This window comes from Peromyscus californicus, unplaced genomic scaffold (assembly GCF_007827085.1).
Source record: "Peromyscus californicus insignis strain IS unplaced genomic scaffold, ASM782708v3 Scaffold_2__1_contigs__length_46816999, whole genome shotgun sequence".
Classification (NCBI taxonomy): Eukaryota; Metazoa; Chordata; class Mammalia; order Rodentia; family Cricetidae; genus Peromyscus; species Peromyscus californicus.
The window spans coordinates 45,192,624-45,207,093 of NW_026294540.1; the positions used below are offsets into that span (position 1 = coordinate 45,192,624).

Consider the following 14,470-nt stretch of genomic DNA (forward strand, 5'->3'; position numbering starts at 1 on the left):
CACACACACACTTATGCACACACTCATACACACACACAAAACACACACACGTGGAGGTCAGGAACAGCTTCTGGGACTCAGTTCTTTCCTTCCACTGTGTGGGTTCCAGCGGTCCTCGGGCTTGAGGGCAAGAGCCATCTCACCAGCTCTTGTTTTGGCTTTTTGAAACAGTCTTTTCATGCTCCCAGGCTGGCCTCACACCCCTCCTGGTCCTCCTGCCTCAGTCTCCCAAGTGCTGAGATTGCAGCCATGCACCACCATTAACTGTCCTATTTTATTGCTGACGATAGTTGTCGACCTCTGACTATGTCTAATTGATAAATTGAATTTTATCCGATGGGTATACAGGTATAGGAAAAGTTTGTTTGGGGTAGGTATCTCGTGGTTTCAGGCAGCCACTGAGGACATTAGAGTGGACTGGAATCAGCTCTCAAGAGTCACCAATAATGCATCAGTGTCAAATTAAGAAATTAATAAGAAATGAATTAAGTAAGAAACTAACACTCCCCTTTGGAGTAATTTTACCGAGAGATCACATTTGAATTCTCCACTTCTCTCTTCTTATATCACCTGGCTTTTCATTGTATGAGTCTGAGTTCGTGCCTGACCGAATGCTGCCTTGTGAATCTGTCCCCATGTCTGTGTGTGTCCCTAACGAAATGCTTTGCTCTGTATTTATTGAACTGCACAGAGAGCACCACACAGGGAAGGAACAGGAGGGATAGTTTACAGAAATATTTAGCCATTTTAGAAGGGATTAAGTCCACTGGGCAATGATGGCACACACCTTTAGTCCCAGCACTCTGGAGGCCGAGGCAGGTGGCTCTCTTAGTTCGAGGCCAGCCTGGTCTACAGAGTGAGTTCCAGGACAGCCAGGGCTACACAGAGAAACCCCTGTCTGGGGCAGGGGTGGGATGGACAAAAAAACACCACCAACAAAAACAAAAAACAAAAGAGTGGGAAAAAGAAGAAAGGGGGGGTGGGAGGTTAAGTCACCGACTCCAACTGACTCAGATAACAAACGCAACTGTAAACAGACTCACCAGCCTGTGTTGCACCCTCATTTAAGGTGCATATTTGTCTTATAAAGTTTCTTTCAACCTGTTTGCTGATGTAAACACGCCATCACACATGGTATGCGTGGACCACAGTCTGGTCATTTGCAGAGAGCCTTTGGGTCCCCAAAGGTGCCGGTCTCTCCTTGCTCTTCTCCCTCTCAGGTCCCTAGCCCTCCTCCCTTCCCCCCTTCCCCCCTTCCTCCCTTCCTCCCTTCCCTAGCCCTCTCTCCCTTCCTCTTCCTTCCACCCCTCCTTTCCCTCTACTTCCCTTCCCAGGGAGAGAAGACGGTGGAGAAGACCAGGGAGAGACCTTGGAGACCGTTTAGGTGCTGGAGAGGGAGGGAGGAGTCCAGTCTCCGGTTTGGTCCCGCTCAGGGTAGGGGCAGGATCATAGATAGTGGAAAATCGATTGTCCATAACCGTTCTGGGATTTGCTTCGGTACCGTATTCCCCAAGTTTCATAGACTGTTCAGCAAATTATTATGAGGGGTTGGGGGCTGTGTGAGAAGAGTTTGCCCTAACGTGGTCTCCGGAGAGTGTCCTGAACTACGTGGGCGGAGTTAGGGGTTTGTCAGCACGAAGGCGAACGTGGGGCCTCTACCACCAGGGGACAGCACCAGCATGGCCAAGAGCAAGCTTTCATGCACCTGCACATGGGTATTGCAAAGGCTTTCAAAACCACCTATTCTGTTTGTTTGTGTGTGTGTTTATTTTTTCTATTTATTAATTTTTGTTATCATACAAAGAAATGGAGTGCACTGTAAATTTTCCAACATACATGTCATACTTTATCTTCCAATCCACTTTCTTCTCTTGCTCGACCCCTCCCTCCCTCCAAATAGTCCCCAATTCTGGTTCTATCATTTTATATGCAGATATATGTAGACATATGCAAATAACTCTATTGGTTTCCTCCACTGCTTTAGACTCATTCTCACCCCATGCTATTCCTCTCTCTCTCTCTCTCTCTCTCTCTCTCTCTCTCTCCCTCCCTCCCTCCCTCCCTCTCTCTTTCTCACAGTTTCATTTAGCCCAGGCTGGCCTCAAACTCTGTGTAACCTCTCTTCGTATTTTCGTGTCCTACACGCACACGTGTGTATTTAACTCTGGACTGCACACGTGAAAGAAAACGTGCAGCATTTCTCTTCCAGAGTTCGCCGTGTTTCAACAGTGATCTTCAGTTCTCCACCCACTGTCCTATACATGTTCCGATTACATTCTTCTCAGCTGAATAAAATTTTCAGTCCATGCTAGCCTTGAACTTTGGATGTTCCTGCCTCCCCTCCTGAACGCTGAGAGCCCTGGTGTATACAGCCACACGTGGCTCCACCATGGTCAGATGTGGGTCTACCTACACAAGCTGAGACTCAAGACTTACACTCGATCCACGCATGGTGGTGCACACCTGTCTTCCCAGCTGTAAGGAGGCAGAGGCAGAAGTCAGGAGGATCAGGAGTTCAACGTCATCCGGAGCTATATAACAATTTTAACCAACCTGGGATACTTGAGATCTTGGCTCAAGAAAGTCAAAAATAGGGCTGGGGATGTGGCTGAGTTGGTAGGGGACTTGCCTAGCGTGAAGGAGGCCCCAGGTGCTGTCCATAGCACGGTGTATACCAGGCATGCTGGTGCACCTCTGTCGTCTCAGGAAGGTCAGGAGTTCAAGATCATCCTCGACTACACAGTGAATTCCAGGTCAGTCTGGGTTACTCGAAATCTTATCTAAGTGAAAAACAGAAAACAAACAAGCAACAACAAAAACCCATGTTCTCCCTCATATGCAGATCCTGTCCCATAATGCACACAGGTAAATATGTAAGCAGCTGTAAGTGTGGATACAGCATAACACTGATGGAACAAAGGGTACCGCTAGATGATGAGGAAGGGCGTGAGTCACGAGAGAGGACATAAACTAACTGTTTCTTCTGGTTTCAACTCTGTCATGGTTTTTTGTGTTTTGTGTGGTAAATAAGTGCATGAAGATGTAATTGATAGTGAAAGCATAAAATCCCAAGCAAAGCCCCACAGATTCGAAGTCACTGTTGTGACAGCTCAGGAATTCCCTGGGATCACCAAGTGTGGCACAGGGTGGGTGCCGGTTTAGTGGCTTCCTTAAACCAGCTGTGTGGTCTTCTTATGTGTGAGTTCATTAGAATAAACTGGGCTTTTGTTGCAAAAAAATTAACACATTTTTAAAAACTAACAAGGGCTAGAGCGATGACTTAGCAGGTATGAGGCTTGCGTTTGGGCCCCGGAACCCACGCAGAGAAAGCTGAGCGTCGTGTGCAGCACTAACAACGCCAGCTCTGGGGAGTCGGAGACGGGCAGACTGCTAGGACACACTAGCGAGCCAGTGTGTGACGGGAGAGCTCCAGGCCAATAAGAGACTGTCTCAAAAATAGCATGAACATTGCTCTTCAGGAATGACGCTGAGGTTGACCTCTGACCTTCGAGTGCATATTCAAGTACACAAACTTGTACACACATATACCATACACAAAACTCACATTTAAACACATAATCACAAAACCAAATGTGTGTGTATACATTCTCCATGTAATAGAGAATATCCATATTGTCTATGTAAATAGATAATTGCCCTGTCAAACATACAGTAAGTTGTACATGAACACAGAAACACACAGAGACAGACAGACAGACATGGCCAAGCTCTCAGGATGCAGGATGGGCTTATTTTCCCTCAGTTCAGTCTTGTTCAGTCAGGGTAAGCGCCCCTCTGGGTCTGGGCTGAAGGACACGGGGAGACACTGGGCCCTGCCTTGCCTGTCGCCCCAGGATCTGCCCCTTTCCACCGCTCCAAAGGCCCGCTCTCCTCCTCCAGTCCAGGCTCCCATCAGCTGATGTCTCTGGCAGGCCTTGGCGGCAGTCTCCGCCCCTCTTGCTGGCAGCCCGGTTCTGGCAGGGATTCCCAGTCTAAGCTTCAGCTCCCTCGGGGCCGAGCTGGACACTCTACTCGCATGCATGAGGTACCCATGGCTGACTCTGCGCTCAACCACTCCTGGCCGGCTCTCTCCAAGCTGTGGCTGAAGAGATGGGCCTTTAAGCGAGGTAAGGAGGCAAGCAGTGGACCATTACCCAGGCAGAAACCCTTAAACCACTGGTTTACATCAGTCTTCACGGGAGTTTTTTTCTTAGTGTACAGGCTTTGTCCAAGTCAGCCTCAGAGACCATGACCCCCAAATTTCCCCAGAGCACCAAGGACCGTCATGAATGTTCGGGCTCCTTTTCTTAGAGGAAATGTCTCCCCAAGGCTCTGTGAGAAATTTACAGCAGGAAAATCCACCACATCCCCAGCTGATGAACTCCCTTTGGGGAGCTTGGTAACTTAATGTGGGTTCCTAGCGCCATTGGTTCCTGGACCCTTGATAGGACAACTGAATCAGCAAGGCACCCATTTTAAATGGGGGTCTTTAAGGGGGATGGGGACGTAGCTCAGTTAGAAGGGTGCCTGCCTAGCTTGTATGAAGCCCTGGGCTCCATCTCCACCCCGTATGCATGGCAGTCATCACAGCACAGAGGATCAAGAGTTTAAAGTCATCCTCAGCTACATAGTTGAATTCAAGGCCAGCAGGGACTCCAAGAGATTATGTCTCAAAAAAGAAGAGAGAAAAGGAGATTTTAGATTCTGAAGCATGTACCTCCCTCAGGCATGCATACTTATTCAAGCATGCACACACACACAAACACACACATATGCCCACACTCACACGCATGCATGCACACATGCGCACACACACACACTCTTACACACTCACACACACTCACACTCACACACACAGGTTCACACACACACACAGAGGTTCTCATTCATTTTAGGGTAACCTGGGCCTTGGTTTAGCTATGTAAGGATTAGGTTCTTGTATTATATCACCTGTGACTTGCATGCGCACTCCTTATGAAGACATCCTTCCTGCCTTCTCCCTCCTCCCTTTGATCCTTTGAGACAGCATTCCATGCAACCCAGGCTGTCCTCAAATTCACCATGTAGTCAAGGATGGCCTTAAATTCCTGATCCTTCTGCCTTTTCCTCCCCAGCGTTGAGATGACAGGCATGCATGATTACACTGGTGCTGTGTAACTTTAGGGGTAGAGCCCAGAGCTTTGGTCATGCCAGGCAAGAGCTACCTACTGAGCTACCCTTGAAGATAACCAAATGGTTTCTGGGTCACAGAGGTGGGGGAACCATGTGATAGGAAATGGTCATGCTCTCACAGCACCATTGGTTGTCTGGCCTTCCATGCCTCCACCTATCCATAGCTGCTCCCCTGGTCAGACCTCTCTCTATCCTGGCCACCTTCAGGAGCCAGATCCTTGTTCAGAGTATTCACGATGCAGGGAATGGGATACATGAGGCTACACCAGCTCATCCAATTCACACTCTCTCTTTGAAGGTTAGTCATGTGTCAGGTACCATGCTAGGGCTGGAAAGCAGGTGGAGGCACCAGGAGACCCAGAGTCTGTGACTGAGGCTGGAGAGAGGGGGTGGCCTGGGAACTGGGGTACAGTCTAAGAACAGTCATCAAGAGGGAAGTTACCGCCCATTTTTGAGCGTGACTGAAGTTAGGCTCGGAGAGGCTGAGCAACTTGCTGAAGCTCACACAGCAGGCGTGTGTCAGAGGAGCTGAAATTTGAAGCCAACTCGGCTCTGGGGCTGCCTTTGTGATGGGTTCTGATCATTAAGCAAAGCTACCCATGTGGGCAGCCCCAGAGCCTGGGGAGGGCACCAAATCCGTTTAGATTGGCAACCTGGGAGAATTAGTTTACAGGGCATGGATCACTAAAGTGCCCTCCTGTGGCCTGGTCTTGGATCCTGGCTGTCCAGTACACCCCGTTTTTGGGTCCAGGCAGGTTGAGATTATGATTTGTAGGCCGGCAGGTGGGGGAGTGAGCCGTAAGCGCTGACAGTGACTGTTACACCCTTTTATGGCTGAGGCCACAGGGGCTGGTGGGGGAGGAGGATGCTGCCCTGGGCCTGAACCTAGGCTGGGAGGCTGCTCATTAGAGAAAAACCAGGGCCTGAGTCCCTTCCCTGCTCAGGCCATATCTCCTCTGCTTTCTCAGCCATGGTGACCCTTTACCCTGTTTCTCTGGTCTTTAGTCCTAAAGTACAGGGGGAAAAGACTCGATATTGTGTGTGTGTGTGTGTGTGTGTGTGTGTGTGTGTGTGTGTGTGTGTGTGTGTGAGAGAGAGAGAGAGAGAGAGAGAGAGAGAGAGAGAGAGAGAGAGAGACAGACAGACAGACAGACAGACAGACAGACAGACACAGAGGGAGAGAGACAGGGAGAGACAGAGAGAAAGAGAATACATGCATGGACCTCTGTCCACCTGTCTCCCCTACCCTCAAAGCAATTGATTACAAGCATTCATGGCCGCATGTGGCTGTTTACACAGAAGCTAGGGTTTTGAGTTCTGATCCTCATACTCAGCTCTTACCCCAGCACCAAGGAGAACTTTTCTTTACCTCTTTAAAACTCTGTAACTGACTGTCCTAGTCCCTCATAGAATCTCCAAGGAAAACAATGAGGCTGGACTGGAGAACCAGGCAAAGTTGAGACATGACTGAGACCTACTGTGCTCCCCCAGGTCAGAGGGACTCTCCACCCTCTCCCGTCAACTGCTCCAGTAACCCTTCTGGTCATAATTTTTTCACTCACTCTTCAGTCAGTGAAAATACAGTGTTCTGTGTCTGCCCTGTGTCCCTTTCTGCCTGGCCTCTGTCTCAGTTCTACCCACTTCTGTCTCTAGCCCTCCCAGCCCTGCACATCGTCATCTCCTGAACGTGTATCTGTGCACTATCCCATCATTTCTCCATCTTACTAATCCACCCACCCACCAACTATCCATCCATCTGTCCAAGCATTCCCTATGCAGCCATGCCCCAACCAGCCAGCCTGGCATCTAGCCAGTATACTAGCCAACCGTCCTTCTGTCCATCTCTCCATCCTTCCTTCAACTCATCCCTCCAGTCATCCTTACATCCATCTATCCATTCTTTCTTTTGTCCATACAACCAGCCATCTAACTATCTAACATTCAGGTAGCCACCTAACTGTCTGCCAACCAACCGTTCCCTCATGTAACTATGCATCTTCTATCTGACTAACTAGCCAGCCAAACCTACAGTCTAGCCAGCTAAAAATCCGCTGGCATCACTACCCAACCTCCCACCCACTCTTCTAATTGTCTCTCCATCTATTCAGCCAACGATCCATAAACCATCCATTCATCTATCTATTTACACAACCAACAACCAAGCAACCACTTGTGTTTCTATCCATTAACCATTTACGTACCCATCTATCCAACCCTACTCCTCCTTCACCCATCAACTACCCGTTCATCCATCCATTTAAGTATCTACTTACCTTTCCATCCATCAGTCATCTATTCATCCACTTGTAAACCAGTCAAACTACCTACCCAGCCATCTATTATCTATTCAGTCATTCACATATCCTTCCATTCATTCATCTGCCTATCCATTCATCAGCAAGAGCACAGACTAGCCTGACCAGTTATGACACATTCTCTCTCTCTCTCTCTTTCTCTCTCTCTCTGTGTGTGTGTGTGTGTGTGTGTGTGTGTGTGTGTGTGTGTGTGTGTGTGTCTGTGTCTGTGTCTGTGTCTGTGTCTGTGGTGGAGGTGTTATGTATCATGTGAGTGTGAGTATGGAGGCCAGAGGTTGATGTCAGACATCTTCCTTAATCTCTTCCTACTTCACTTTTTATTTATTTATTTATTTTTTGATTTTATTTATTTTTATGTGTAGGAGTGTTTGCCTGAGTGTATGTCTGTGTACCATGTGTGTGCAGTTCCCACACAGGCCAGAAGAGGGCATTATATTTCCTGGGACTGCAGTTACTGATAGTTTTTTTTTTTTTTTTTTTTTTGGTTTTTCGAGACAGGGTTTCTCTGTGTAGCTTTGCGCCTTTCCTGGGACTCACTTGGTAGCCCAGGCTGGCCTCGAACTCACAGAGATCCGCCTGGCTCTGCCTCCCGAGTGCTGGGATTAAAGGCGTGCGCCACCACCGCCCGGCTCTGATAGTTGTTTAGCTGTCATGTGGGTTCTGGGAATTGAACCCAGGTCTTCTAGATGATCAGCCAGTGCTCTTAACCTCTGCGCCATCCTTCTACCTTAGTTTTTGACACATGGTCTCTCACTGAACCAAGAGCTCAGTGTTTCTGCTAGGCTGGCCAGCGAGCTTGGAGAATCTGTGTCCACTGCCCCAGTGCTGGGGTGAAAGGCATGTGCCTCTGCATCTGGGTGTGCTGGGCATCCAAATGCAGATCCTCACACTTGCATGGCAAGCACCGTACTGACTGAGCCATCTGCCCCAGCCTGAACCCTCATTTGAACTCAAAATACCTACACTTATCCCAACCTTGTGCTAGTTTCGTGTGACTCTGGTGACGTCAATATGCCTCTCTTATTCTGTTTCCTGCTCTATAAAGTGAGGTATCGTAGAGATGTTGTGAGGACAGAAGAATGTAAACTGTACAGTGAGCTCATCACTGGCTTAGACATCAAGGCAGTGATCAGTCCACCAGGATGAGAGCTTAGCCTGTGAGGCTGAGATCAGCACTCACCCTGACAGCAAGATCACAGGATGGGTGATGCCTGAATGGGCTCAGTCCATGACACTGGGATTGGTACCTAACCTGCTAACAGGATGAGGCAGGTTGTATGACCAGGACCATGGCTCCGTCATGAGACCAGGATAGTTTGTTTTTGTGACACCAAGACAATGGCTTAGTATGTGATCCCAGGATGGGGTCTCAGTCCATGACATTTTGAGTCAGTGCTAAACTTGACAACAGAATGAGGCATGCTTTGTGATACCAAGATCGTGGCTTAGTCTTTGACACCAGGGTGAGACTTAACCTGTGTGATGAGTAGTGTTAACTATCAACCTGACAGACTCTGGAATCACCTGGGAGATGGGTATCTGTTCACACCTGTGAGGGATGATCTTGGTTGGATTAATTGATGTAAGAAGACCCAGCCTAAGAACAGGCGGCACCATTGCCTGGGCTTCGGGGCTGTACTGTGTAAATATAGAACATAAGCTGAGCACAAGCATCCACTGCTCTCTGCCTCTAGCCTGGCTGCCTTGCTGACACTTGAACAGTGAGCTGACATGAATGCTTCTTTCTTAAGTTGCTTTGTCAGGACATTTCACCACAGCATCTGAAAAAGAAATTATTGTCCTCTGTGATACCAGGGTCAGGGTGAGCTACGTCTGTGACACCAAGATCATGACAGCAGAATGAGGGACTAGCATCTGACACCAAGATGAGGCTCAGTCTATGACACCTATGACAGGAGGGTGAGGCACAGTGTATAACACCAAGATCATGGCTCGGAATATGACAGCAGGATGAGGGCTCAGTCCATGGCACTGGAATCAGTGCTCAACCCGACACCATCTATACAGTGAGGACTTTTTTGCCAGAGTCAGTTTCATCATGAATCCACTCAGGTTCCTAGGAACAAACAGTTCAGCAGGAAAGAGCTGCATCTGTGGTTGACTAGAAATGTCTGCCACGGGCAAAGGTTAGGGAAGAGGTGTACGCTGGCTCCAAGGCCACACAAAAATCTTTTCCACCTCAGCTTTCCTGCCACCTCATTTGTCTCAGTCACTTGTCTCATTGCCATGATAATACACCTGACCATGGCACCTTAAGAAAGAAGGGTTTACTCTGGCTCACAGTTTCAGGGTGCAGCCCGTCATGGTGGAGAAGGCACATTGGCAGGAGCGTGAGGTGGCTGGTCACATTGCAACCGCAGTCAGGAAGCAAAGAGCAGTGAATGGTGGTGCTCGGCTCACGTTCTCACTTTTATTAGTCCAGGGCCACAGCCTGTTGAATGGTGCCACCTAGCGTGGGCAGGTCTTCCTGTCTCAGCCTAATTAAGATCATCTCTCACAGGCATGCCTAGAAGCTTGTCAAGTTGGCAAGCAATATTAACCACCATATTGTTGTCCGGGGCAAGCAGTGACGGGTATAGAATCCATCTTCCTCTGTCTTCCTGATTTAGTCCTGACCCTGTTATCTCCCCTTTCTCTACAGGCTCTGAGCCCAAGCCATGTGCCCAGCCCTTGGACTCTGGAGGTGCAGCCTTGGCCACCAAGGGTAGCCGTGGACCCTGGAGACCTGAGAATTCAGATTTCTTCTCAACCATGGAGGATGATCAGGTAGGTACCAGGCGGCTGAGATGGGTAGGTGCTGATGGCCAGGCTGGCAGCAAGCGCGCTTCGTTTAGTGCCGTGTTTTACTAGGCACCTGTGGGATACTACTTCACAGAGCTCCCTGGGCTTGGCTGGGACCAACTTGACAGTGGTCCCCATGACAAGCTCCAGCATGCTACTTAAGAAAATTAACATTAAGGTAGCGGTGAGGTGTATGGCAGGGTAATCCTAAGAGGGAAGAGACCAAGGAGTAACATCATGAATACAATTCCACTCCAGCTCTGCAGGGACAGACAGGCAAATTGCGACCATTGATTCTAAAGGTGTTTGTCTGGGATGATGTATTAGTCCCTTTTCCATTAATACAACAAAATACCTGAGTCAAGGTACACTATAAAGGGGAGCGCTCGGGTTTTTAAAAGCACATTTCTTCTGTGCATGTGTGCATGTGTGTGCATGTGCTTGTGTATGCATATAAGCAGAGGAAAACTTCAGCTATCAGTACCCGGATGGCATCTATGTTGTCGTCTGAGATAGCATCTCTCACTTGCCCAGAACTCACCAGCTCGTGTAGGGAGCAGAAAATTTGGGATGGAGCGTTCTGGGCTCTTGGGTGGAGAAACTACAACAGCCATCCCCCAGTCTCAGCACGTGTGTCATATGGGGTTGGACAGAGAGGTGGTTATTCTGGACAGCTAAACAAGGGGTGGGATTGCTACACAGAGATAGACCAAGAGGCAGGGTTTATGGTATGCAGCTGATCTGAGAGACAGATTTAGCTAATCTCAATAGGAACAGTCTCTGTAGGGAGCAGTCTTCAGGTCATAAACATCCAGGGGAGAAAATAAGCTATGGTGGCCATTTCCTGTACATGCTGTGAATTTTCCCACTTGGTCCCCCAAGGAAGACCTTGTCATCCCTCTGAAGCTGAAGCTATGGGGTCCTTGACATGGTGGCACCTTTGTCAACAGCACACACTGACTCTCGCAAGGCTTTCTCTGCTCCCTACACTGCTTGGTGAGAGGACACCCACTTAGATGTAGGGAAGGGAGGTGGGTCTGGAAGGAATTGGGGAAGGGTGGAGGGTAAATATGATTATTGTACAAATCTCCAAATAACTAATAAAAAAATGAAAAAAAAAACTAAATAAGTCCCAGCCAAAACCAAAAAAAAAAAAACAAAAAAACAAAAAAACCCTGAGTTCCTGTGCCTCATGGGTAGGTTTAGCTTCCCATTGCTATGATGAGATACCTGAGATAGATAGTTTTATAAACAGAGAACATTTATTTTGGCTCATGGCCCTAGAGGGTTCAGTCCAGGATCCAGCAACCCCATTGCTAGAAGTGCAAGCAAACCACTAATGTCATGAATGAGCTGAAATCAGAAAGAGAAACTGAGGGGCAGCCACACTGTCCCTTCTTAGAGCATCCCCGCAATGACCTAAAACCCTCCTGGTAGTCCCTGCTACCAAAAGTTCCACCACCAAATAGTGCCACCTTGATGATCAAACTGTTGTCACACAGACCCCTGCAGGGGAATACTCATATTTAGATGACAGCAAGTTGTAACGTCAATCATGCCAGGTCCTGTGTGGGAAGGAAAGATTGCATCTCAAAATGGGAAGTCAGAGCGTCTGTGGTACGTCACAATCAGCAAAGTACTTGTCTTGTAAGCATGAGGACCTGAGTTTCACTCCCAGAACCCACATTAGATGAGTAAATAAACAGAGCAGGGTGTGAGCTAGTGAGATGCCTCAGTGGGTAAAGGCGCGTTCTACCAACTCTGATGACCTGAGTTTGATCCCCAGGACCCACACGGTAGAAGGAGAACTGACTCCTGCAAGTTGTCCTCTGACCTCTACACCTGTACCATGATAAACTTCACACACACACACACACACACACACACACACACACACACACACACATTAATTAATGTATAGCCCATCAGGAAAAGGTTCTTACCCCCATCCTGATGACCTGATGACCTGATGACCTGATGGTCAATCGCCAGAATCTGTGAAGTGGAAGGAGAAAACTGACTCCCACAAGTCGCCCCTGACCTTCACACATGGAACTTTAGGAGGGTGGAGACAGGTGGGCCCCACATCTCCCTGGCCAGCCAAGGCCACTGGCCAGTGAGAGATGAGGCCTCAAAATTAACAAAGGGAAGCTCCTGAGGTGCTACATCCCAGGCTGTCCTCTGGCTTCCACACCTACATGTGTGCACACATGTACCTACACCCTCACACACACACACAATTGGAGCCAGAGAGCCTGGGGTTCCATAGTCCCTTCCTAAGGAACATTCCCAGTTGTCTCAATGACCTCCCACTGAGGCCACACTTTTTTTTTTTTTTTTTTTTTTTTTTTTGGAGACAGGATCTCACTATGTATCCTTGACTGGCTTAACACTCACTATATAGACAAAACTGGTCTCTGACTCACAAAGATCTGCCTGGATCTGCCTCCCTAGTGTTTGGCATAGGACCCACTTCTTAAAGGCTCAACCACCAACTAATAGTGCCACCCTGGGGACCAAGTTTCTAATATATGATCCCTGTGGACATGACCCACATCCAAGCCACGGTGGCTCTAAGGCTGCGTATCACCACCTCAGCTGTCAATGTATGTGGGTCATTCCAGAGGATGCAGTTCAGGCATAGGACCCATAGCTGGCACTCCCCCAGCATCGGACACCTGGGTGCTTGTCTTAGATTCATTTCCTCTTGCTGTGATAAAATAGTCTGACAAACACCACTTAAGGAAGAGTGTAGTTGGAGGTTTTCCAGTGTCCCAGCCAGCCGGCGGTCAGGACAAATCTCTCCCACTCATGTCCCCCAAGTAAACACACAGAGGCTTATATTAATTATAATTGCTGGGCCATTAGCTCAGGCTTATTACTGACTAGCTCTTACGCTTAAATTAATCCATAATTCTTATGTATGTTTAGCCACGTGGCTTGGTACCTTTTCTCAGTTCTGCCTTGTCATCTTGCTTCCTCTGTGTCTGGCTGGTGACTCCTGACTCAGCCTTTGCTCTTCCCAGAATTCTCCTTGTCTGCTTATCCAGGCTATACTTCCTGCCTGGCTACTGGCCAATCAGCATTTTATTTATCAACCAATCAGAGCAATACATATTCACAGCATACAGAAAGACATCTCACAGCTGAAGAGAGAGTTTAATTTGGCTCACATTTCAAGAGCACATTCCATCAAGGCAGGGCTGTCAATGTATCAGGAGCTTGAAGCAGCCGCACTCAGGAAAGGGGAGCAATAAGAGCTAGTGCTCAGCCTCTCTCCACCTGTACAGTCCAGCATCTGGGAGTAGTCCCATCCACAGTTGAGATGGGTCTTCCCAGCTCAAGTAACCCAACTAAATCAATCCATCGGTATCTCACCCCTTCCCTCTGAGGCTCAGGGACACCTCGTAAGGGGAAGCAGAAACATTGATTGTAAGGACCAGAAGTAATGGATATCTACAACAGAATAGTGGCTGTATGACAGGGTCATTGTACACATCAACTCATAGTGGCACAAGACCCACATAAGATGAAGCCAGCCAAAACCCCAGCATGGATTGCGGAGGGCTCACGAAGTCCCACACATAGCTGAGAAGCTATTAGAAGCAACTGATGGCTGCTGGAAGAAGGAGAGTCAGTTTTCTTCAGTGATGCACCCTAGAGGCTAACTCAGTCGGTAGAGCATGAGACTCTTAATCTCAGGGCTGTGGGTTCGTGCCCCAGGTTGGGCACCACTTGAATGGTGAACCAAAAGGGCGTATATAAGGATATATATCCTTTTGTTAATGAGTGCTATGGGAATACAGACTCATGGATGCAGGATAAGATAGGTCCAGTTGCAGAGTCCTTCCACTTATCTGGGAAAGATGGGGATTGACACACGCTGCTACACACTGCCTGACTTAGTTTCCACAACCTGAGAGAGCACAACATGCTCCTCCCCCCCCCCGCCCTTTTAAGAGGTCACATAGGCAGACAAGAAGCACTGCCTCTATCAGGCCAGGTAGCCCAAGGTCATAGGCAGAGCAAATACGCACTACAGCCCGTGGTCTGGTAGACGGTCACATACCCACGAGCATACAGGCACGCACTGCAGCCCGTGGTCTGGTAGACGGTCACATACCCACGAACATACAGGCACGCACTGCAGCCCGTGGGTCTGGTAGACGGTCACATACCCA

The 14,470-nt window shown here is 48.5% G+C and overlaps 1 protein-coding gene across 1 annotated transcript in view; it reads left to right on the plus strand.

The window, feature by feature from the left end:
* Positions 1-4,013: 4,013 nt before the first annotated feature.
* The window catches only part of Arhgef18 (Rho/Rac guanine nucleotide exchange factor 18), a 106,200-nt gene continuing 95,743 nt past the window's right edge, over positions 4,014-14,470 (plus strand). Inside the window, exons 1-2 of the mRNA XM_052754632.1 lie at positions 4,014-4,127; positions 10,150-10,274. Of these exons, the coding sequence (XP_052610592.1) occupies positions 4,037-4,127; positions 10,150-10,274 (216 nt within the window). The 5' untranslated portion in view covers positions 4,014-4,036. The remainder of the gene's footprint in view (positions 4,128-10,149; positions 10,275-14,470) is intronic.